Here is a 24,711-nt window from a genome sequence, read left to right as displayed (position 1 = left end):
CCGTCCGAGGCACGCCCATTGTTGTAGGTAGGGGCAGAGAAACCCGCTAATCCACTGACTGCATTTTTGTGATAAAGACCGCCTCAGTATAGTGCATCACAACTGAAAGGCAAGTCTTAATAACGAATGCACAGCCACGTGAAAAAGAAACAAATAAGAAATACAGCGCTCGAAGACTAGACGTGACGCCTGAGCCGATATCTATACGGCAAGGGGTAAAAGCTTTGTTGCGACAAGCGCTGATCTTTTCTTCCCTTCAGCTAAATGTAAGGAATGTCGAAAAAGGCAGGAGAAAGACAGTTCCGCTCGATGTTTATGTTGCGAAAATTTGGATTCGATGTTTATTCATATGTCTTTTCAAACTGCATGCCGCAAATTTGTCCAATCAAAGATTTTGCCCATCAGGTCAGGAACGAGGCTTCATTGTACAGCTTCGTTGGTTCATAAATTTATTATCGTCAATTCATGAAGGACTCCTGTATCAAGTGGTTTGTAAAGTAGAAGTGATCTTTTGACAGGAAAAATATTGACTTAGCGAGAACTTATGCTCCAAAAAGTTTAAACAAAGCTTTGACGAGATGTATTTTGAGGTTCCATAGGCACAAATATTTTTTGTTTTCACATGCATTTTTTAAACCGGTTTTCTGTACATTCTTCGTGCTCTCATTTATACCCTGAACGTAAATTTCTGTTTCCGTAATTTTTAATTAGGTGCAGTTAGTGCTCGAGAAAATAAGCTTGATCTTTCTAGGAGTGGTGAGCGATTGTAGAGCGGAGAGTTCCAAAGCTATCTAGTTTTCAATTTAGGTCAGCAGTTACTATTTACTAAAGAGTGCCAACGAGGCAAAATTTCTGCAAGATAACAAACAAAGGATTCGTATTTGCCTAGTAACTTTCCCAGAGATGCACACACCCGATATGAGCATGTAGCAAGACTTTTTTTTTTTTGCCGTATCCCCAATAAAAACGTCATGTAGATGTCATTATCACAGCTCTGTTCCTGTAAAGAGGAGACAATGATGAGGGGAGAAATAAATAGTTCTTTGGTTTGGTTTACCGCAAAAACAGAAGCTCTAATAACTATTTATGCTCTGCTGTCAGGGATGCAGTTTATGGATCTTCAGCTCTCTCGAAGCTTAAGACGTGGCACGGCAGCTATGCGCGAGATGCTCAATGTCACGGTCTGACCCTCGATGCCAAAAATATAAGGGCAATCGCGTAGTTTGAACAGTCATGCAGCGTTCTTCGCTGTACTCATGCCAGAAAAAGATAAACATCATCGTAAACCAGTTTCTGGCACTGTTTTCATGTCAAATGCAAATATCGACTCGCAAGCTAGCGAGACAGGTAGCGATGTTTCTTGAGGACCCTTGGTATTAATGCGCAAAGTAGAGATAATATATGATTGAATATTTCAGGGGCCGCTTTTTGGCGACATATGTTTAGGCTGGAATGAAGTGACGAATTCAGAAAATGTGATCTGACAAATATTTGCAAAATCAAAAAGGCTTTACAGTACGCCTTCCGTACTTTGTCTGTTAGCAAGATTATATATTAAGTTCACAATGAAAGTTAGTAGCTTCGTGCGTGGTTCAGTTTGTTCTAGAACCTCTGCAGAAATATGGCCATTTTTCATTGTAAAAGGGACCAGGTTTGGTAGTAATTTATTTTATTTCTTTATCTACTTGGGCTGCGGACCAAGTGGGAGTATTCCAGAGACGTTAAAACGTAGTAAGGTTGAAAGTTGGGCGAGTTGAATCTGGTTCATTTTGAAGGTAGCGCGAAAAACGAGGACCAAGAGGACAAAGCGCTCGTGTTGTGTCCTTCTACTCTTGGTCCTCGTTTTTCGCGCTACCTTCAAAATGAACGTTAAAACGTACAGCATAGTCCACCGCCAATGGTATATATTTAGAGATTTGCAGCAATATACGGAAGGATTTCTGACAGCACAGACAACACAACTACTCGTAGCCACGTATTCTAGCGTTAAATGCCATGAGAGAGTAAACATGAACGCGTTTCATGCGCACGCAGATAGACCGCACGTTGAAAAGATGACAGCTAGTTTCTAGAAGATTTAGGTTTGGATGATGGCAGGTACTAGTGAATTAACCTAGTTTTAGTCACCTATGCTGCAGAAATAGACACTCACGCTGGTCATGGCAAAATGGAAATATATTGGGCAGAAAGGTTCGATGACGGTGAAAACTTCTTGCGATACGGTCGTCAAATGGGAAGAGACAAGGTTTTATTTGTCACTCTATTTATGAGGGTTATGAACGGTCAACCCATACTCTAGCGGACACGGATTACAGCCTTAAAAGTAGCAGTTTCTTTTCCTGATGGGGATCAATGAAAAAAAAACGTGATCATCATTTCATTGCTCTGTGTGATGTTTTTCACTATTCTGGAAAACTAGTAACCGGAAAATAGAGCTGTACAATATGTGAATCTGGAAACACGTTTCGGAAAAATTTCTTTTGGGGAATTTGGCTATGATGTATATGTTACGGGCACAAAAACAGTGTAAGTAACAAGATAACGTAACTGGACAATGCGCCATCTTCACACCGTCCTTTTCGCGTTACGTACTGTACTTGTGCACGTTTAAAAATGCACGTTTAAGATTGTTACTAGGAGTTAGTTGCTTGGCTTGTTCGGTTTAACGTCCCAAAGCGACTTAGACTATGAGAGACGCCTTAGTAGAGGGTGCCTGAAATTTCCGTCACCTGGGGTTCTTTAAAGTGCGCTGACATCGCAGAGCCCATGGGCGCCTTGCTTTTCGCCGTCGACGAAAAGCGGCCTTCACGGCCGAGATTCGATCCTGCCTCCTTAGGCACAGCCGTCGAGCGCCCTAACCATTTTACCACTCTTGCGGGCAGATTAAATGAGTATCTTTGATTGGACTGCTGATATCGGCTACAGAGTGACTTGCAGGTTTTTTTATAAAAGTCTATTTTGATTTGCCTCGTTTCACGTCTTGAGCTTAATGATACAAATAACTACTTTTCTTGATTGAAAATGTCGGTCAAAGTCCATTTTTAGATCTCAATATAGACGATGCTTTAAAGAACAATCATCTTTAGTGGAATCATGGTTTGAAAAAAAGACAAATCCAGTATCTCGACATTTTCTCTATTCTCATTCATATATCACATGCAAGTGGTAATTGCATAAACAAGTAATGTTTCTCAATGAAGCTGTTCTTCCTTTAAAGGGCAACTCCGGGGGTTTTTCTGACATTCGAATATTCTAATTAAAATTTTACTGTAGATTCTTCTCTCCGTTCTGACGCATTCTACAAAATGTGGGCGCCGTACGATAATCCGTTGGCGTGCAACACGACTTTAAAATATGCTGTTTTCATGGCTTAAGTTGAGACTATTTCTGCCGGCAACACTGAGTCTCTGACGTCACAAACAGTATACCGGCGTTACTGTCCACTTCCCGCATGATTATGAAATTGTGAGGCTTATATTGAACTACCTCAGACATTTTATGCAATTCTTCATGATTTCTATGCTTTATTTTCACCATCCAACGCACGTACGAGTGTTTCTCTAATACTGAGTGTGACGTCACCATTTCGCCACCTGGGACGTCATTTCTGGCCGTGAAAGCAGTTTCGGTTTCGATTTGCTGTTTTTTCTTTTTAAAAATACTTCTAATCGGAATTTCGAAAAGCGGTTTTTTGTGTGCGAGTCAGGACGTGCCGAGGCTTTTAATTCAACCAAGAACAAAGAATGATGGAAAAACCACCGGAGTTGACCTTTAAGTATACCTGCAGCCAAGCAATATAATTGGCAGACCGATAATTTCAATCCTAGTCTAAAATACTGAGGGGTAATAACTCAGCTTAGGCCTGACAGCGGCAGTTGTGCGCAAAAAAAGCACCTTTTTCATTTCATTTCATTTATTTTTCCCTTAAAGGCCCGAGGGCATTACATAAGGGGTCAAACATTTCATTCTTTGGATTGTACCGGGTGTCCCATCTAAATGAGTTAAAGCTAATAAAGACTAAAAAAAAACACTTATCACAGCAAAACCATCTGAGGAGGGTTGATAATCGTTTAGTGTAATCTACAATACTTATTCTTTATCCCAAGCTACGTAATTCGTTAACAATATCTGGTTAAATTTTCAATTTTTGTTTTCGTGAACAAAGGATCTGGAATAAAGGAATTAAAAAGAAGGTAATGGAAATGTATGCTCATAGCAATATGTTGACAATGTTCGTTTTAATAGAATTAAAACTAAATGCCTAAAATAAATTTTTTCCACAACACAGTGGCTCTATATGAGGGTCCTGAGAGCGCCTTGGGAGAAAATCGAAAGAGTTTGCACGGCCCGCCGATTTTGCCAGCTGCCAACCTTATAGACGTTTTATGCTAGCACGTCCAGTCTTTTGTTTACTGTTTTCAGGCTAATAATTATAGGCTTACTTATTCCATTGTTGTTATGCTTCGTGCGTTGGCACTCGGAACAGCCACCAGTCTATGAGATTGCGAAAAGCATTAGATTTGACGTGGTAACTTCATGCGGACTCTAAACCGCAGCATATACTGTTTTCTTCAAAGGGGAACACAAGCAGAGGCAAAAGAAGACGGGACGGAAAGGGGCGCGAACACGCACACACATATGCGGTTCGTATTTGTGCGTCCGTGTGTCTGCTTATCGTATTATAGCGCAGTTTTAAATTCGCTTGATCTATAAATCGAGCTCTTGACCTTCATAACACACTTGAAGGCCAGAAAGTTCTAAATGCGATATGTTATGTTGTTGCGCAGCTTGTGTTTTACACGAAGCATCTACTGCTCGTAAAGGCGAAAATCGTCGCCGTGCGCCTATTTCGGTTAATATTGTTGTGAGTTGTCGGAAGTGTTCGGAACGTTGCAGGAAAATTGAAGGCTTGTTGCTGGTCAGTATACCAAGTAATCAATAGTAAGTGGGACGGCGAATTGGCTGAATAAGAAGCTATAATTGGATTGTCAGAAATTGAGTGGCAGGCAGAGTTCGTAGTGTGGGCTTCGGCAAGCGTCATCTCCGATACGGCGCTTAAGGTTCACCACAGAGTACAGGAATGTATGCATTGTAAATTGTAAATTGGTTTACCGAAAAGAAAAAGCGCAGTATCTGTCCTACTTTTGAAGGAAACCCGTCCCACACCTAAAAGAAGAGAGGAAGGGGAAGTAAAGCAGAAAAGAAGGAACAGTAGTGGAATATATAGTTTAGACTACATGTGGATCTTTAACGGTGACCTATGAACGCCTTTGCGTTTTGCCTGCATCGTAATACGACGGGCGGGGTCGGGGTCGAACACAGGCTGTCTGTTTTTGTAGCGGTGCATTTTAACCACAGAGCCACCGGACAGGGTGAATGCTTTTCAGTTTTTCAGTTTCTCGGCTTGAAAGCGGAGCGAAGTAAAGGAAGAAACTTGTGGATGCATGCCTTGCTCCATGCTCGGCGCAAATTTTAGGCATGACGGAATGTTCCCCGCGCACACATGTATAAATATGCTTTATTTGAGTTTTATTTTCAGATATCATACTTGCATTTTGTCGTGCAATTCCGGATGTCTAATTTTATTCTTCTTTTTTTTGCGACACAAGTTGTGATGGCGGAAATTATCTGGCACCACAAAAAGAATATGTGAATGGTGATTGTCTTTATTACTCGCATAATTTTGTGGCGATATTTCTTGTCATTTTCTGGTTCTTTTCAACTTGGCTTATTTCTTCATATGGCTGAACCACAGAGGCACTAAATGCTGCTCCGCGGCCGCTGTCAATGCTGCTTGTAAGAAGGGTGCGGTTCCCAGCGAACCGACGATTCTCTCACCTTTTTGTAGCACTCTCAGTACCAAGTAGTGGTGCTGAACGAATAAAATTGAATTTAAATGAATTGAAAACCCCTTTTAGCATTTAGGAGCACCTCTGGTCAACCTCACCGCTCTTCCCCGTTACGGCGCTCGTTTCTTTAACCGCGCGCAGACAACGGCCGTTAAAAGAACTTATGCTTAAAACGGTAGATGATTTCACACGTGTCTATGCAAATTAGAATGGTCTAAAAACGCCCTTAGTGTCTAAAAAAAGAGCAAGTGAAAAATATTTGCTAATGCTCGAACCACCGTCCTATCACTCAGCTGTGGAAAGTTCTCACCGCTTGCGCGCAAAGGCGATGAAAAAAGCTACGTTAACAACCGATGTTGCTGAAAATGAGCTTCGTTTCCTTTTGTTTCTACTATGTGCTTTCAGCTGCGTCATGGTAGGATCGTGCTTTCCCCACTGAGCCTAATGTTGGCTCAATCTTGTGAAGGGTGGCAGCGTTTCGTTAATGGCGAAAGGATATGCCCCTCTTAAGACTGTGATGGAAGTGCATCGTAAATAACAGCGGTTAAAATGATCCGGACCGATCCATTACGACATCAGCCAGATCCTGAGCAATTTTAGAGCTTAAAACTAGAATTTACAATAAACTATTGGTCATTTGCATGTTTCTTTTTCAGGCCGCAACCTGATCTTGCTTTGGTGATGATGACTTCAATAGAGGACACATTTTGCCTAATATTACTTTTCACGAATGGCAGTGTTTGTATTTTAATGGGTTCTAGTAAATTAGGTCGCTTGTGCAAAAACCTTGTTTGCCAGCTTAAGAAATCCATTGTGCATTCGTTCACAAGGCCTTAAATCCTACTCATCGCGAGGCTCGTGCGCTATGCTCAGGAAAGGGCTGAACAAGCGAAACATTTGCTCCTTCCATCTTCCAGAGCTGTTTGCTTTCTTCTGTTGTAAAAGGCAAACATATAGAAGAAATGGAGTGTCACAAAGATATGCCCTTTTATCCGGGTGAAGCCTTCATGCAACAAGTTCCGCAAAATCAGCGGCAAGAATGGCGACGTCTTCCAGCCGGCGGCGGGCGATGGGAAGGGAATTGTTTGCGTAAAAGCAGAAGTAAAAAAAAAATAAACCAAAATAATCAAAATTGGTCGGTGATAACCAAACCTTAACAGAGATAAGAAGTCATATCGTAGTTGATTCTCATTTAAGGTAGCCAGGAGTATGAGAAGCCATTTATTTGAGTTTCAAAATAGGCGCAACATTACACCTGAAACTTCTGTTTCTTCTACATGTGGTCCGAATAGAGGCAGATGCCTCACCGCTCCCCAAATGAGCCATAAGGGTTCTTTGTAAAACCAACGGAGGTTATTACTCCGATTGTATTTATGAACACCAATCCGCGTCAGTTTTTAAGAGCACAATATGGCGCCTTTTGTGTTGTGTAGGGTTTCACACCTTTAAGGGAATAAACCACTGTAGATCGCATATAACAGTTTGCAATATTTTGGATATTATAACATTTCCTCGTTTTTTTTTTTTTTCTGCGCAGACCATGTATACTACATCCCAGTTTTCGACACGGAAACAGAGGTGTACCCTGAAATACAGTACTTCGACGATGGATCGGTGCTACTCGCAATTACCAACCAGTATGAAATGTTGCTCCACCATAACTCCGTTCTGGCTCCTCGTGTACTCATCAGGACATTTGAAAATGGCGAACCTGTGGACAGAATTGTAAGTATGCAATAATGTCTCATTTATAGCCGAGTGGAGACCTAACTGAGCAAAATGTAATGACGAAACGAAATAAGTGTCAGCCAAGCTTATATGCTAATGCCACTAAAGTATTAATTGCAAGTTGCAAGAACATTGCTGTATGGACGTGCTAGTGAAAAAGTGTTGGAGGTGTATTTTTAACCTCCTTTCATCGAACGCCTCGCATTTTCCTTATGCGTAATTTTATTCCCGGAAGAAAACAATATAGATGGTGACAAGGGCTGCGCGAAAGTACTATTCGAACCAAATTAACCGCAGCTTTCGCTGAAATAGCCGTTGCCTAAGATTCGTCGAAGCAATCAAAGCAAAATTTGCTTGAACATTGTCAATAAATATTTAAGCTAATCAATAAATCTTTAGGTAAACAAAATTATGAAGGATGTTAGCGACTAAAGAAGTGAAAGGCGAGCGCCTGAGTGCCGCATACTGCTACTTAGCTGACACTGTTTAAATGTTAAGTACTAATTAGTCATTATTTATTACTTAGTGCGTTAGTAATTAGGTGGATAAATAATTAATTACATAAAAGATTAGCCAGTATTTAGTTACTTATTGAACTATTTCTGTAGTAATTATATAGATATAGGTATTCAAGTAATTAGTCACTAATTAGTAATTGATATTTGATTGGCATATGGCTATATAAGGCACGCCTTCGCGCATACTGTGGTGGTGCTCTGTGATTATTTGAGACCTATATGACGTCATTCCGCTTCGGCCAATCGGAGCCGCCGCAAAAGCAGGACACATTTTGTTCCCGACAGCATGAGCCATTAAAGGTTTTCGCCTTAAAGAACAGAGCCGAGCACATTAACAGCCATAATAGATAATCACTACTGCTGCTACATTCTTCGACAATTTTTTTACTTTGACTACGGCAACATACAGGTAAAAAAAAAACTATATATATCAAGATCAACGAACCGCAGTGTCCTTTGTTTACAAAGTTCCGGGACCTGAAAAACACAGAGACGGAAATAGTACGTCAACCACCATAAAAACTGAAAACAACAACGACTATATAAATGTCGCCGCATCGAAGGCAATAAAGTAAAATGATAAAAACTGTAAATCTGAGAAACGTTTAATAAGCTACAAATTACTAGCGATAAAATCAACGAACTTATGCTTAGCGAATTGTGAATACAAATTACTATACGAACAGCGATGCCATAGTAACAGATTTCGTTATATATATATAACACGTGCACTGACATCGCACAGCATACGGGTGCCTTGCTTTTCGCCTCAATCGAAAAGCGGCCGTGAGGCCGGGATTCGATGCAGCGTCCTTGGGAACAGTAGTCGAGCGCCGTAACCACTGCGCCACCACGGCGGGGTGTGTGTGTATATATATATATATATATATATATATATATATATATATATATATATATATATATATATATATATATATATATATATATATATATATTTTTTTTAGGTATACTAATTCGTGGTTTTTAAAGGTGGTCGGTGGACAGTTTAAGCGTTTGCTTCGCAATAGTGAGTGTGTGCGGGTCAATTACTATGAATTCTCTATGAGGATAATTCATTCATCTGTTATTGTTAGAACGCAGCCCGCTCGAACCTTAAATAGTGCATATATATATAAGTATGCCCCTTCGGTAACAATTGTTGTATATTCTCCTGAGCTAACCTATAGTCACCAAATTGCGTTAAATGACACGTTAGTTGTTGTGGTTCTCTCCACGTTCAAATAGGAAAGCAAAATACCCGTGTAGAAGAAGTTTCCGCTGCCGCTAAGTATCCCTTTGTTGAAACATTTTGTTAAAAGTCAGTCTCATGCATTTGTAGCACGCATGCACGATCCCTCTAGTAAACTGATCTAACCTTTCGGAACGACCAGTACGGGAAGAGAAAATAGAATCTTAGAGCAGTGCAACAATCTACAATGAAGTGGGTAGGAACTTCTTAAAATTGAGTTTAAAGTGCCTAAACCGCTCAGTAAACAAATAGTCCATAAATTTGCTAATAATTGACAATGACCTAGTTATAATTTATAATCACAACAATCTCAAATAAAGGCATGACTGTGGCAAGTATTTCGAAAACACCAATCACGCTGCTCCAAATAGAGTATGTACTCAAATATTGAATGAAACGGCACAGTGACATTGAGTTACTCGTTCAGTCACGTATTCATTTTCAACACAAACTAATCGCGTCTAACATTTTTATGCATTAGGTGTAGAGCCTTTCAGTTACTTGGCCCTTTCGATCTTGTACATCATTCGTGCTTTATCCTATGCCTCTGGAATTATTGATTACATTTGTTATCACAGAACGCCCTATTATTACCGCCACTTCCTTTCTGTCTTTGTGTCTTGGCAAGGCAGTTAAATACAAGCTCATCCTTCCAATGCACTTTATAACATGCATACAGTGCCCTAACGGAGCAAAGAACAGTTACTCTCAGTCATAAAATTTCTTCCTCTTCCTTTTTATTTTAGTTGTTGGGCCATTATTTCTATTGAATGTCGCTATGAATTACCAACAAGCTAGCGTGGTCTCTGTTAGCGTACTCGACTCCTATATTTCAAACAGAAAAAGTAAGCTTCATGTCGATGCGTATCGTAAAGTACTCAAACTTCAAAAATGATGCTGTTTGCATGCACATGTTCAAAATATAAGAAATTCTATGATTTTAAACTCTGAGGCTTACTTTTTTCTGTTGCGGTTGGGTGAAAAAAAAAAACAGTTTGGAGGCATGGAAGCGCTTTCCGTGCATATCAGTTTAAGTATTGTTTCTTTGCACCTCTGTAAATGTTAAGCAAAAAACAAACTAGTTTTATGCAGGCAAGGTCAGGGTAACAAACTATTAATTTTGCCTTTCAAGGTTTTAGTATGTTATAATTTCAAAATCAAACGTAAATCGCTTAGTATGATGTCATGAAGTTTATTGTTTAGTAGAAGTTTAGCTTGCAGGCGCATAGATTGAAAGGAGTGGACTCTAGTGTGAGATTATGCAGCTATTGATTTCCAACAATAGCAAAAAATAAAGGCGTGAACTAAGTTCAAATGCTATCAAGTGCAACATACAAGCAGTCGAAAAATAATCCTACCCCTCCGACATAAAGCCGCAAACATAATAATAAGGGCCCTTATTCTGCAGTCACATGACTGTGGGGAGTCAAGTAGCTATAATTTGTTGCCATAAAATGATTGCACTTCCTACCTTTTTGCTTTAGTTTATAAATTACAAAGTTTCTGTTTTTATTACTTGCTAAAAAAGAGCAGCTGGAAGGATAAAATGGGGTCGATATTATTGTGTCCGCGATGTGCTGTTTGGTCAATGGTAAACGTAATCATTAAGATACGCGGCAATGAACGAGAATGAAGCTTAGTGGCTAAAGTGTTTTGACTGCTGATACTAATTGTTTCAATAGCTACACAATCTGCAACGTTGCACCAATTGGTACTGATCTTACATGGTTAAACTTGCTGCTGATTCGGGCATACAAGTTTGAACGCAGCGTTTTGATCGTTTACTCCGTGTTCGAGTCATTACATATTTCATACGAGGTTGTAATTAATAAAAGTTTATAAGTAGATTAACAGTGCACTATTTCTTTACTCCTCGACGTTCCCACCTGATGGCGGCAAAATTATCCTACCTGCGGCACTTCGGAAATAACGGGTGTTTAGTTTCTCGCGGCGATAATCCTCGCCGAATGCGTGGCGATTCTCGCTATGGTTCCAGTCGTACCCACGTAACGGCAATACTAAACCTTTACGATGCTGCTTTCCTTCCACAGATGCGGACCACAAAAATCGGCAAAACCATCTTCTCGGACGAGCACGGAGCGGCGACCGTCATGATCCGGCGGAACCGAGATACCAATCGCACGACCGTGGTACGTAAGGCAGCGGCGGCGTCGACACTGAACAAACATAAAAAAGGACCTAACGAGACAAGTGATAAATAACAGACACTTCTTCCTCTCAAGTCGCTCCTTGCCTGGCGGGGATAGGGTAGAAAGCAAAGTACAAAAGTGAAATTGATCCAATCACAGGAGCAGTTCGGTTTTTATGATCTTGCGGGAGACGAAGTTTCCATGGCCCCGTTCGGTTGCGATACGAGTCAAGCGGGCTCCACTGAGTTTCACCGGAAGCTGTTTGCAGCGACCGAAATGGAAAAAAAGCCGGCAAGCAGGGAAAGTACGGTAAATTCGGAGTCCGCCAGCGTGCGGCGTAATATTCGGCACGGAGTTTTAATTAAGGCTCTCATATCTAACCTTTCCTGATGCGCCTCTCGCAAGCTGAAGGGAGATGCGGCCACAGATTGTCCTCCTTCAACCCTGTTCTCCGGTGGCGCCCCGCTGTGCGGTTTTTAAGTTTTTACTTCTCTTCAAACGAGTCGGAGAGTTTCTAGGCCAGTGCACTTCCAGTCCATAGTAGGCGTGATAAAAACTAACCCTGAGTGTGAGCTCAATGTGTAGGCTCACTGATTGCGCCAGAAATCATGAAAAATTGCTATTCGGCAATTTACAATTTGTTCCGTAACGCAGTTCCAGGTTCAGCCGTCATTTCAACCAATCGGCAACTTTCGGTAGATTGATATCGCGAATTATCTAGAGGGCGGAGTATAAAATTCATTAACGTGCAATTCTTCAGCCGAAGTCCAGCTGTGCGCCTAGGCCTAAAGTGCAGTTGTTGTGACACATACTAAATGAGGTCTTGGCTTCTAGAACCGCTTGCGGTCTCTCCTAGAAAGTGTTTGAATAAAGTATGATTATATTTTCAACGGAGTAATAACGCAGGCTTCACTTCGATAACCGGAGTAAAACTGAAATGGTCTTGAATCTATCATTTTAAGGCTTTGCGAAATGCAGGCCATTGATTCACATCGGGACAGTCAGTGCGTCGTCTTAGAAACCTGTACCGGTGTTGCAGGATTTCTTATATTCTAGCCTTATCTTCCAGTAAATCGTGACAATTTGGACAGGAATTACTGCCTGCATGCAACGAGATAACTTTATTTTTATTTAATTAGAAATTGAAATAAAATAGAATAGAAATCCTACGCTCGATAAAAAAGGCCCATTTGTCCACTTTGTGCGTTGCAGGAAGGTATTCTCGATACTGATCTCCGCATTGTGCCACTGAATGAAGAAGGAAAGGAGAATGCGCACAAAATTTTCAGAGTAAAGGACAAGTCAACCCATGTTTTAGACTCGCGTGAGTATATGTTATTTTATTTCAAATTTTCGAATAATTTAGGGCTCGCAGAATTAAAGAAAAATATTATTCGTATTAAGCTTCCAATCGATACTCACCCCAAAAACCTAAGCGAGGGCTCCCTACATGCTCCTCAAGCTTGAATTTGCAATGGGTAATACGCGTACGGCTTCGCATCTTCAGATATCTTTAGATATATATATTTCTGCGAACTCGTATGGATGAAATAAAAGTGTGTCGATGTTTGTTTGTTTTGAATAAAAGGGGATTCAGTGGTAATCAACTTTTTCTAAGCGGCTCATGTCTGAAGCGCTAGTGTTGATTATATATTATTTGGCCCACATTATATAGTAACGTAAAAATATAAACTAATCAATCTTTTGTAACTGATGGTTCTTATGAAATGATACTTAAAAGTTAAAAGCATGATCATAAATTTTTTATTCAGCCATTTTAAGATTTCTTCTTTGACTAAAAACTCAACTTCCCTTTTTTTAACGCACACGGTTCTCGCACTGTTATTTTTTTAGTCTGGCAAGAGTCTCTAATATTTTGTTTCTTTTTAATCCAACCAACCAGTTCTTTCCAACAACGCCACGTTAGCCGATGACATCGAGACAAACGAAGTCGTTAAACGTGAGATGGGTAAGTCATTTCAAATGCCTATGTATTATGTTTGCAGGGATAATATTTTTTCAAGGCGTAGACAATGAGCCGGAAGAGCTTAAAATAAAACCTTGCTGATTTCAAACTTTTTTTAGGTAGTGAGGAATGGGGGGAAGGAAGAAAACAAGCGGGATGTCAGTGATTGCAGTCACGCGACATGCAGAGGACCGATACCACAGGCGCATGAATATTATCCCGAACAAAATTACTTCAAGCATTTTGAGTTATTGATACTGGTTCTAATACTATTTCTCAATCCAAAACTAAGCTAAAAAATTGTAAGGACATTTTGGATCACAAAAGTGCGATGAGGCGAAAGCCTGCATATCGCGGTGGTCCGATGACCACGACTACGGCATCTCTCTCTCTCTGTTCACTCCCACTTTCCTCATTGTCCTTATGGTACAGTTAAGGTGTCTGCAGAAAATTGTGACAGATACTGCGCCTTTTGTTTGCTGTTAATCGATTTGAAACTCCATTGATGCCTGCTGTATGCACTGTGTCTGTTTTGTATGCTGTGTGGTGCGGCGTTCGAGAAAGCGCCTGGATTGGTATGACGCGACAGCACAGTTTACCAGCCAACATATAAAGCCCTGCTTTTTACCCAGCCGCGTAAACGTGGTAGCGTGGCCTAGGGATAACGTGAATGCAAGGGTCTTGGCAGGCTGATTTTTATATCACCCTCCTATATGAAAGGAGAGGCCCGAGTTGGCTGCTCCTGCCAAACGTAATGTCAGGAACCCCTATGTCAAGTCAGTGCTCGGCCATGTCAGCTGCAAGCTATCGCCTCTCACTTAAAGAACGCGTTAAGGTGGACGCACGGACAGACAAAATCGCGGTCTTGAGCATGAACCATTAAAGGCTTACTACACCTTGTTAGCATCATTGCTCTCCGGCTAGACAGACTGAAAATGAAACTAATTATTGTCCCGTAAGAGCTTCAAGCAGTATGTAAAAGTGGTGCATTGCTGTTTTTTAGACAACAAAACTCTCACGATTCGACCAGAAGTGGTCATTATATCGGACTCTATGCACAACCGGAACTTCAAGACCCGAGGGGACCTTATCCGCTACATAGGAATCTTCATGAATGCTGTGAGTAGCAATTTCGTTGTGAAAGAGTTCATTTAACAGAGATGGTATACTGATTTCACTAAACATTTTGCTTTTGTACAACTCTGTCGCAAATGACCTGATATTTTGATTGGCAACGTTTTTGCAGGTCAATCTTCGGTACGCAACTGCAACAGGACTAGACATCAAGATGAAGTTGACGGCCATTGTTGTAAGCACGGTGAGTAGGTTTACGTCTGTAGTAGGAAAATGGAAGCGTTCGCAGCACTTCTTTGGAAACGTCAGGAAATATTTTTCTTACCCTTCAGCCAGATCAAGAGACTTACATCAAGAGTGCTGGAAACTACGTCAACGCTGATCAGACAATAGCAGGGCTGACACTAAGGCTGGCTTCAGGATATATTCCAGGAAACTATGACATGGCGTACCTGCTGACAGGGTAAGACACCATTGTAGGTCTTCTCTCATGCACAACAGTTTTAATAAGGTCATTTTACATCAGCGCGAGTAGAGTCTTGTGGTCTTTTTCACAATCTACAATGGGACTGAAAAACGTAGAATACTATCCAATTAAAGCTGCTCTTAAATGGTAATATAGAGATGGCTGAGCCTGGTGATAATAAATGTTTACTGAGTTATATAGAAAATGCTTATTTAGTGACCTATAATCATACAAACAAACAGAAAAAGTCTCATTTATAATTTCAGTTTCCCGAACAGAAGATAGAACTTTTAGGCTCGAAAAAGAAATGCTTACTCCTGTAGCTTAATATAGAGCACACAAATGGCTACAAAAGAAATAACCTCCGTACCTTTCTAGAAGTTAGTTGTCCAAGCATAACGAGCCGCAGTACAGAACCCTGTAACGGCCGTCTTTCCCAAGCGGTTCTTGTAAAAGGCGACGTAACCTGAGCAGCTCGCGCTCCCCTGAACAAAACCATGTTGATAAGCTGCTCGATGCGATGACGGTTAATTGTTACACGGCTTCTTTTAGGTCTATTGCTTTAAAAAGTAATGAGCTCTTTTATTTCTAATTTATCTTATAAAATGAAGCGTTTGATTTATTTCGGACATATCGCTTAGTGGATTTCAGTGAATGATGCTATGGCGTCTCTAGCACGTTCTAAGAAATTCTGCGAATGCCTGCGCGCATGGTGCGTTTATTACGTGTGTGCTGGGCTCGACGCATGGATGGGAAGAGGAAATTGCTCGCGGTTTTGAGTGCATTGAAGCCAAATTTGGTTTTTCACTTTTTAGCTAGGAAACGAATGGAAACAGAGTTGCACTTTTGGAATTCACATCTAAGAGACGTCCAAACAAAGAAGTAGCCAAGTTGCCGCAGGCTTACAGATATTCTTTATTCGATTTCCAACTGGTCTCAGCGAGCGCCAAGTTTTGGAACGCGCTCAACGAGAAGATTTGAGTTGTACTAAAATGCGGTTAACTGGTCGTTACATACGTGAATACTTTTAGTACATTTGCAACCTTAAAATATGCATCTTTCTGGACTCATTTTAATGTTCCCACTTTCTGTAGGAGTTTCCAGCATTGTGCATATAAATAAAAATTAGGGGCTAGTTGATCGCTGCGCCATGACTGGTATGTTGGCATCTTGCGTCCGTCCATCATAACACCCAATGTCAGAGGGACACAACCATGTGACCAAAAGCGGACATTTCCACATGGCCTAATGAATGCGCAGATTCCGCCGGAAAATTAGCCGAACAGTGAAATGTTGAGCGTCGCTAAAAACGATTTCTCTTTCCAGGCGAGACATTGCGCAGGTGACACCATCAAACTCCCTTCATGTTGCTGTTGCCGGTAAGCTGTTTTTCTATTTGTATTATTTCTTTATCATTCTCTGCTATCGCAAAAGTGAACATTTTGATGATATTCATAATACTTGGGGGGGGGGGGAGGGGAGGGAATGCATGTTAGATAAAAAGTAGTGCAAATAGTAGTAATTGTGCGCACTGAAATACTCAAAACAATTGATGCAGATTGCTTCTTTGTTACATTAAAATTTCTGTACTTGCAGGTGTCGCCTATATTGGAGGTGCCTGCACTGCGCAAAGAGCGGGATTAGGCGAAGACATTCCTGGGACATACGATGGCGTGCAGGTTGCTACACATGAACTGGCTCACTTGTAAGTTGTTACCACTATAAAATAGTAATCTTAAGCTTACGCATGTCTGCTCTTAGCATTACCGTGAACGAGCGAGACATAAACACTGTACAAATTTTGAAGTGTTTATTTCTGACGACATTATTATTATTACATAATAACCTCGATTGCCGTATCTTGCCTGTTTTCAGAATGGGCTGCGTGCACGACGGAGACCCGCCACCCGACTACCTGGCGGATTCACCAGGCGCCACAGACTGCCCGTGGGATGACGGATTCATAATGAGCTACAAGGATGGAGGTCTCAACAAGTACATGTTCTCCCAGTGCTGCATTCGACAAATCATGCACGTCCTTAGGTAGGCATGCATGTACTAGTGAATTGTTGCCAGCGCGCCCTTCCCGACAGTGCTATAGTGGACAAGCAAAGCTGACTCCTTTGAAAGTGGAAACATTGGATCACAGACAGTTCAGTTCATTAGATGGTCGGAACTGCCAATCATCAAATGCTAGGGTACGAATGTAGGATAATAACAGTTTATTAGAATAACCTGCGCTCGTAACGCTTCGCCAACCAGTAACCAAGCTTAATTTTTAGGGCCGTGATCAGCGTATATCTTGCTACGGTTGATTTCTCAGTGAAGTGTTGCCACAATCTGGGAGGATGCTTTTATGGGAAGGAATACTCTGTCGTTTGTTTTTTTTTTTCAATAATTCAGCAATGCTTTTAACTAAGACGTCTTGAATATGTTACGTTTTGATTTAAACGCTGACGTTGCGCCAACTGGGCAAAGTGGTTATTTAGAGCAGGAATGTTTTGATAAAAGCAATACTAATTATTTTCCAATTACACATTGCTGTTTCTTTCTCGTTTGTTTAGGCGTGGAAGCCATAACTGCCTGTTGGAAGAGTACAACTATCCACTTAAGCTCGACAAACGTCTTCCTGGGGAAGCACTTCAACCAATCGATTACTGCCGGATACGTTTCCCCGAAATCCCATATGTGTGGACTGACGGAGTGAGTAACGGAAGAGTTTTTCAGCAAAGAACTTTATTTTTGCAAGTCGCTTCGGCCACAAGCCACGTGCAGGTTTGCAAAAAAAAATGGTTGCAAAATTAGGCCTGTAAAACTGCTGATGCTGGGCTTTCTTTATTTAAAACATGAGCACGCGAGACAAATTCAGGAGTGCTAGTGCTCTGTTACTGCCCTACTAATAGCGGCCCGGATATTTACATACAGGGTCGAATGTGCTGGCCCCGCAACACCAGGATCACGAAATTAAAACAAGAGGTAGTAGTTGGGTGCACAGTATGAACGAGCACTGCACAAGGGTAGAAGGAAAAAAGCCTCAGTTCGCAAGCCAGGACAACGTTGACAAGTCTCCTTGTCGCAACTTTGGCTTGGGTTGCGAACTAAGGCATTCCTTCCACACTTGTTCAGTGCTGTTTCAGGATCACTAAATATAATTTGAAACTGCGCTAGCTCATTACTGTCAAGCCAGGTCAAAATCGCAATTAACATATAATTGCAGCATAGGGCTTGATATCGGTTCTCGTACTGACTGCTCATTTCACTGTGTTATATCAGTTTTGTGCATTTCATCCACTGAAACAATGAAAAGTTATATAAAAAAAGAAAAACTCGGTTCTTGCCTTTGCGAAGGTGGTACATAGTCTGGAAGACGGCAATACTATAGCCATGTTTATTATTTAAGGAATCTTGCATAGGTTTACCTAGTATAAGAAAAAGAGAAGAAGACAAACCTAGTACACTTGTACCGATAGATGATCGCTAATTTGCGACGATTTTCGAGATTGTTTTATCATTTGCTCCAGAATCAGGAAGACTTGATGACCTGCAAGATACGATGCAGCTACCCAGTCAATCCGTACACAGGCCTCTACGTATACCGACTAGCGAACGTACTGGACGGAACGACCTGCGCCGAAGGCAGAGTAAGTATTCATTTTCACTTGAAGACTTTGTTCTATATGTACTAAAGACAATGCATTACTCATCAAGAAGCATGAGGCTTCACGCATGGCGGTAATATTTGCGAAAATAAAAGAGGCTTATAAAAAAAGAACTTCAAACTTTCTTAGCTCACTTGATACGTTTAATATTTTTTTGTGTTCGGCATGTCAGTGACGCAAGAAACATGCTTTAAAATATCTGCGCAGGGAGAGAGTACCAAAATATTTATGTCCCAATGAGACAAAATGCAGAAAGCTCTGTGTGGCATTCGTGAGATGCAGACTCCATAGAATGTTTCAGATTGTTAATTTCTTTAACACTAATGGTGCTTGATTGCAATTCAGTATGGATAACCTTTTTTATTCAGGCCCTATAAGACAAACCCGAAAGCATTCTTTGGCGAAGCGCACCAAAAGAGTAATTAATGTAACATGGAACATAATTTCATATTATGTACTAGTCTGAACTACACGTTTAATCCAAATGAAACAACGGTCATTGTATGAGTAGTATCAGCAGAGGAGGAAGGACGGCTACATTCTGCATCAGCTTGACGTTGATATGAGCAGAGTGGTAGCAATGCTTGAATGTTCGTGGCAAGGGCCGGGTCAGTTTCACTTCTTTTAAGCCTTGCACCCTATACACCCCAGGGTCATTTAGCTTTGTAACATTTTCTTCACAAGCTGTATCAGATGAATATTTTAAACCAAGTAGAATTTCTGCAACTCACCACCAGTTCTTGCATGGCAGAAAGTTTTAGTTTTTTACTCCTGCATTAAACAGCAGAAATATTTGATATCACACCTAATATTGCACTCAGACTTCGTGTAATCATTATTTTTTTATATATATATTCTTCCCTTAAAGAGCTTATTTGTATATTCAGCAAGGGGAAGGAGCAAAATATTTTTCCCAATATTTCCGCTCGTATTGCAGGTAGGAGTTGAGTTCGCGTTTGCCAGACCTTATGGGAGAAATCGTGTAAGCTTATTCCTTGTTAGGTTCTGCATGGTGTAAAAGTTGAAGGTGAAACTTGCCATTTGAGTGCGCACCAATTTTGGAAGATCTATGGCTACGGCAGTATGGTGTTCCGCACTGCAATGCGATTCAGTCCAGGATGTGACGGCGGTGTTTCGATGAAGATCTGTAGAAAATCAAACGCCGTGTCTGCGCATTATAAGGGCTTGTTTAAGAACCTGGGCGGTCTCAACTTCTGCTTATTTGTTATCAGCGGCGCCCCTAGAATCTCGCGCACTTCGTAAAATCTTGGGGCGTTAGTCCCTAAACTAGCGTTTTTTACTTGTTTGCATGGTTTTATTAATAATTATTTGGTTCATTTTTTTTCTTTGCAGAAATGCATTAACGGCGTATGTCAGTGATTTCACACAATGAAGAATGAAGAGGAGCCAACTTCGGGATCCTTCCTGTACAGTGTACAAATTGTCGCGCGGCCGCTGCGTTATTTAATTTTTCACAAGTAATTGAGTGCTGAATAAAATGTTGCTGTCGCGAACTCGACTCTCCCTCACATGCTCATGTGACAACAGTGGACGACAGAGAACTAACCCTAGTCATGAAAGTGATATCTTTCCCATGGATGCCTAAAGCACGCTATTAGAGTTATATTTTTACGTAGTGGAATATGTCAAGCGTTGAAACATGGCGACACTACAGAGACAGAACGACGTGAAGGCATTACAATGAAATATGCTTTTATGGCCAGAGGGCCGGGTGCGAGCGCTCCGCCCCGCGACCCTGCCCTCTTCGTCGTCTTCTTAGCATGACCTCGTGTCACTGAGCGATCGTACCGATCGATTGCTTGGAATCCAATGTCTGATGTGACGATGAACACAGGGTGAGAATTAGGAGATGAAACGCTTGCCACCACAATGAATGCGAAGATTGGAAGATCGCTTGCCCCAAAAACGTCAGGTCCAGTGTTCACCGTTCGCAAAGGCCAAGGTCCATGGACCCGCAGGACGGCTTGGGCAGGAGTGCTGTCCTAGTGGAAAAACAAAGCGGAAAATAAAGGCACAATGAAAAACGAAAGTCATGTTTAATATGAATACCTCGTAGTAATCATTACAAAAGCATCATACCCTAAAAAACTTTCAGTTGCTTTGGTTTAAACTGAAAATGCTAAATATCCACTACAGAAGGAACTGCAAGAGGCGCTTGTGCGATCTAAACATAAAAGTTGTATACGCAGCTTCTCATAATTTACATACAGCAGAAATTTGTGTTTTTACCAGTAAGAGCACTTCAAGAATTGAGCAGCCTGTGTTTTCAATGACATCGAGTCATATTTTCTAAACCTACGCCGATATTCTAACCGGAACTTTCTATTCTCTAGATGAATTAGCTGGGAACGTCACTGATTTAGTTTGAAGATCAACAAAGGCATGCGCCAAATAATTTATGTCGCTATCGATCCGTTTGAACTTCCAATGTTATTTCTAAATTGCTATACATTTGCGCAGGAAAACTAAGTGCATTAGGAAGGGATGTCATTTCTTCTCAACGACTCCAGCATCAACGTTCGTCTCTATAGAAAACTGTATGTGTAGGCTAAATAATCGATGCTTGTATTTTAGTGCTGCCAAAGTAACTGAGCAAGATATAATAAAATTACGCACCAGGCAGGGGTGATCAATTGAGGGCCGGCATTGCGTTTTCTCAATATCTCCAATGAGTACAAGTTCTCTAAGCGCATCTAATAAAATGTTTGCAGTAGAGTATTGAGGGAATGAAAATATTCTAGAATAAAAGACGCACATTGTGAAAGTGAAATGCTAAATATCTTTCTTTTGAAAAAACTAATATTTTGTGTTATAGTACGTGTCACCTAACAGAACATAAACAAAGAGCGTTTGCATTTTATGCATAAAAATGAAAGCAACGTCATTTAAAAAATTACACATTTCGTGAAGATAACAAAACGAGATTTCTGATGTATTTCATTTTTTTACTTTAGGTGCTATGAGACACAATGGCAATTAATGAAATATAAATAAGTATGAACCCTCATTCTTCCCGCCCACAATATAACAATGTAGCAGTATTTCTAACACAAAACGTAAGATGTTGGTTAGTTCCCTTAGCTTTATAATCATTTTGATCGGGATGACGCACATAATGTCCGCCCTGATGTAAAATCGTTCTCCTCAGACCTTGCTAACGCATATCTAGCCGAATTTAAATCAGATCGAGTAAGGCTAAATCTTTTCAATATGTCCTTGCATTTAAATTGCGAGCTGTTTTTCTAGCCTGCTTCAAATCTTGCGTTCAGCCACGTAAAGCCCACATCATAGTTTTCTTCGGAACTACATGAAGACAATTTTTCGTTAAAGATTGTTACTCAGAACAGATTCCGAGAGACAGGGCCTTCTTTTCTTATCTTTATGCGCATAGAACTAAAACAAAATAAAGACAAGTACCCGCAGTGAAGCAGTTCATAGCAATATGGGCACAAAAAGCCTGAACAAGTCTGGTATTGTGTCATTTTCTAGTTCAAAAATACAAGAAGAATCTTTGTTATCTACTTGGTCGTTTTCCCTTCAGATAACATAAGCCCTTTGGTACAATGAATTGCGATGCAATTCAGATACCTCATGCTCTCCTAGATGGCACTATGGTTAATAGGTTCATTGTCTGAACCGTTACACCCACCCACAGCGGAATGTGCAGAAACAGTCAAACTGACATCGCAAGAGCACGCATATGGGAAAATACTTACGTTCTAGAACAATAGATTATAGCCTCTTAATGAATAATACTCAAATACTACAGCGAAACATTCATATTCGGGTATTCTTTCACTTTGTCACGGAGAGAACCAAATCACTGCTTCCAATCCCGCATATACTGCTCTCGCACAGAGCAGCGTGATACCCCAGAGCACGGCTCTCGAACTCCGTGTGCTATGCTGACCGCACGTAGAAAATTTTAACCCTGGGGCATGGGGGCTAGGAAATAAAAAAAAGCGACAAGAACTATAACCTGGGATAATGGAAATAAAAACCGCGATATAATATAACAAACTAATCTAAGAATTCGTCTAGCTTCAAGGCGAGGCACCCTCCCATTCTTCGTAAAAAAAGAAAAGCGCTGCGTGCTCCCTTCTGTAAAAACAGGACGGTTAACCTAGAGCGGTACTCAAACCGTGTAGTGCTTAGTGACACAGTCTCTTACCCGCAGAAAAAAAATATATATACTTGGAGATGAAACAGAAGGTGGGTGGTTCGGTCCCTTGCTCATGAAGCCGCTTGAGTTCCATCTGAAGTTGACGCTGAATAAGTAGCCAGTGCCTCAACATTTCGGAAAAGAATGATCATCGCTTATTGACTAGGTCTTTTAGTTGATTTCACTTCGATGACGAGACTGGGGCAAAAGCTGACTTGTGGAGTTGGCACATACTCTCAAAACAAAGCCTGGAAAATTTTGAGCGCAGAGCCGCACACAAAGCTTCAGAGGCTGTGTTTTTCAAGCCCTATATGCTCTAGACTATCTGCCAACCGATTGTCATTGAGGGTAACAAACTGGATTCCAAGGGAAGGAAAGCGTAGCAGGGGGCGGCAGAAAGTTAGGGGGGCGGATGAGGTTAAGAAGTTCGCAGGGGTCAAGTGGATGCAGCTAGCACAGAACCGGGTCAGGGGGAGAAATATGGGAGAGGCCTTCGCCCTGCAGTGGGTATTGTCAGGCTGATGATGATGATAATGATGATGATGATGATCTGCCGAAATGAGCTTCAAGAACGAAGAACTGCCGTAGTCACTGCAAGTGGCGAGCGAGAGCCTGCCATAAATGTGAAAACTGCAGAAAACTCAGTCGCTGGATGGAAGAGGATGGATGTATGCGTTATTCGGTACAGATGCTGTTCACGAAAGATGTTCTGCAGTAAAAAAATAAATTGTCTTGTCCACAGACAAGATCACTGAGCCGGATGTCGCCGACCTATTTTATGGGCGAGTGGCTTTCAGTACCAATCTATGATGACAACGGCATAGCGATACTCATCGTTATTAACATCCCAACGACGCTGCCTTAGGAGCTGAAATTATATCCGAAAAAGCGTGTTTGCTTTTATCACCTGATAACAGATCAAACATGCCCTAATTTAGTTACCGGAGTGGTGTGTGGAACAGCTTTTCCTGTAAAAAATGCTAAATTTTGTACCTTTCCAGCCAGAATTATTCAGATGACGCGTTTTCTTTGCAGCAGTGTAATCTAGCTTTTATGTCACCCCTTATTACAAATATTGCTCAGAAGAGGCGCATTGATATTCTTCTACAGTTTCATTCGTTTCGAGCTTTAAGGGGGCTTACGTTGTTAAACATGGCTAACAGTGAAACAGGGGTCGCAGGGGTCAAGTGGATGAAGCTAGCACAGAACCGGGTTAATTGGAGAAATATGCGAGAGGCCTTCGCCCTGCAGTGGGTATAGTCAGGCTGATGATGATGATGATGATGAACAATGAAACAGCTTTGCTACTTCTTTCCACGCCTTATACTTGTTAAACGAAGTTAGGGACGCCGACTACAAAGTCCAATAAATAGAATATTTATGGAATTTTAAGTGTAAATAGATTTCTCTAAAAAAGAAATAAAGAATAATGGTTAGAACTTTCGCCGTTAATCGAGTAAACAATTGCAAGTGAATGTATCCTTTTTCTTCTTTTTTGGCATGGGATGCTTTAGTAGAAGAAATGTTTCGAAACAGTATCCGAAGGCGCACAAAATAAAAATGGTACAGTACGTCGCATACGCTCCTTCGTCTGTTCGAAGTTGTCAATTGCACAGAACTGAAATAATTGTAAAAAAAAATGTGTGAAAGTGCTAGCTTAATCAGGATCCGAACCTTCTGCCAACAGATCAGTGTACCGAGCGCCTAAAAACGTTGGCATGGATGCATCATCTGCCGACTGAGTGGTAAAAATAGAAAATGCTTCCTTTATAATTGTCTGCGATTGGGATGCTTCTGGCAAGCCCATTACAAAAATCAAAAGGCTTCTGATTTGTTCGTGCGCTATGGTTTGCTTCATCTATTGGCCTT

The 24,711-nt window shown here is 41.1% G+C and overlaps 1 protein-coding gene across 1 annotated transcript in view; it reads left to right on the top strand.

Moving 5' to 3' along the window:
• Window positions 1-20,039, top strand: part of LOC146173774 (A disintegrin and metalloproteinase with thrombospondin motifs like) — a 28,284-nt gene extending 8,245 nt beyond the window's left edge. Inside the window, exons 2-14 of the mRNA XM_084585269.1 lie at window positions 7,387-7,574; window positions 11,396-11,494; window positions 12,707-12,818; window positions 13,398-13,463; window positions 14,464-14,579; window positions 14,707-14,778; window positions 14,867-14,997; window positions 16,327-16,379; window positions 16,597-16,705; window positions 16,876-17,043; window positions 17,565-17,703; window positions 18,522-18,641; window positions 20,013-20,039. Coding sequence (XP_084441395.1) covers window positions 7,387-7,574; window positions 11,396-11,494; window positions 12,707-12,818; window positions 13,398-13,463; window positions 14,464-14,579; window positions 14,707-14,778; window positions 14,867-14,997; window positions 16,327-16,379; window positions 16,597-16,705; window positions 16,876-17,043; window positions 17,565-17,703; window positions 18,522-18,641; window positions 20,013-20,039 — 1,400 coding nt within the window. The remainder of the gene's footprint in view (window positions 1-7,386; window positions 7,575-11,395; window positions 11,495-12,706; window positions 12,819-13,397; window positions 13,464-14,463; window positions 14,580-14,706; window positions 14,779-14,866; window positions 14,998-16,326; window positions 16,380-16,596; window positions 16,706-16,875; window positions 17,044-17,564; window positions 17,704-18,521; window positions 18,642-20,012) is intronic.
• The last annotated feature ends 4,672 nt before the right edge of the window (window positions 20,040-24,711 follow it).

The sequence above is a fragment of the Amblyomma maculatum genome, chromosome 11 (assembly GCF_055883805.1).
Source record: "Amblyomma maculatum isolate TAMU_Amacu chromosome 11, ASM5588380v1, whole genome shotgun sequence".
In the NCBI taxonomy this organism is placed as follows: domain Eukaryota; kingdom Metazoa; phylum Arthropoda; class Arachnida; order Ixodida; family Ixodidae; genus Amblyomma; species Amblyomma maculatum.
The sequence above is the reverse complement of the archived record's forward strand: the minus strand, read 5'-3'. Positions and strand labels throughout refer to the sequence as shown.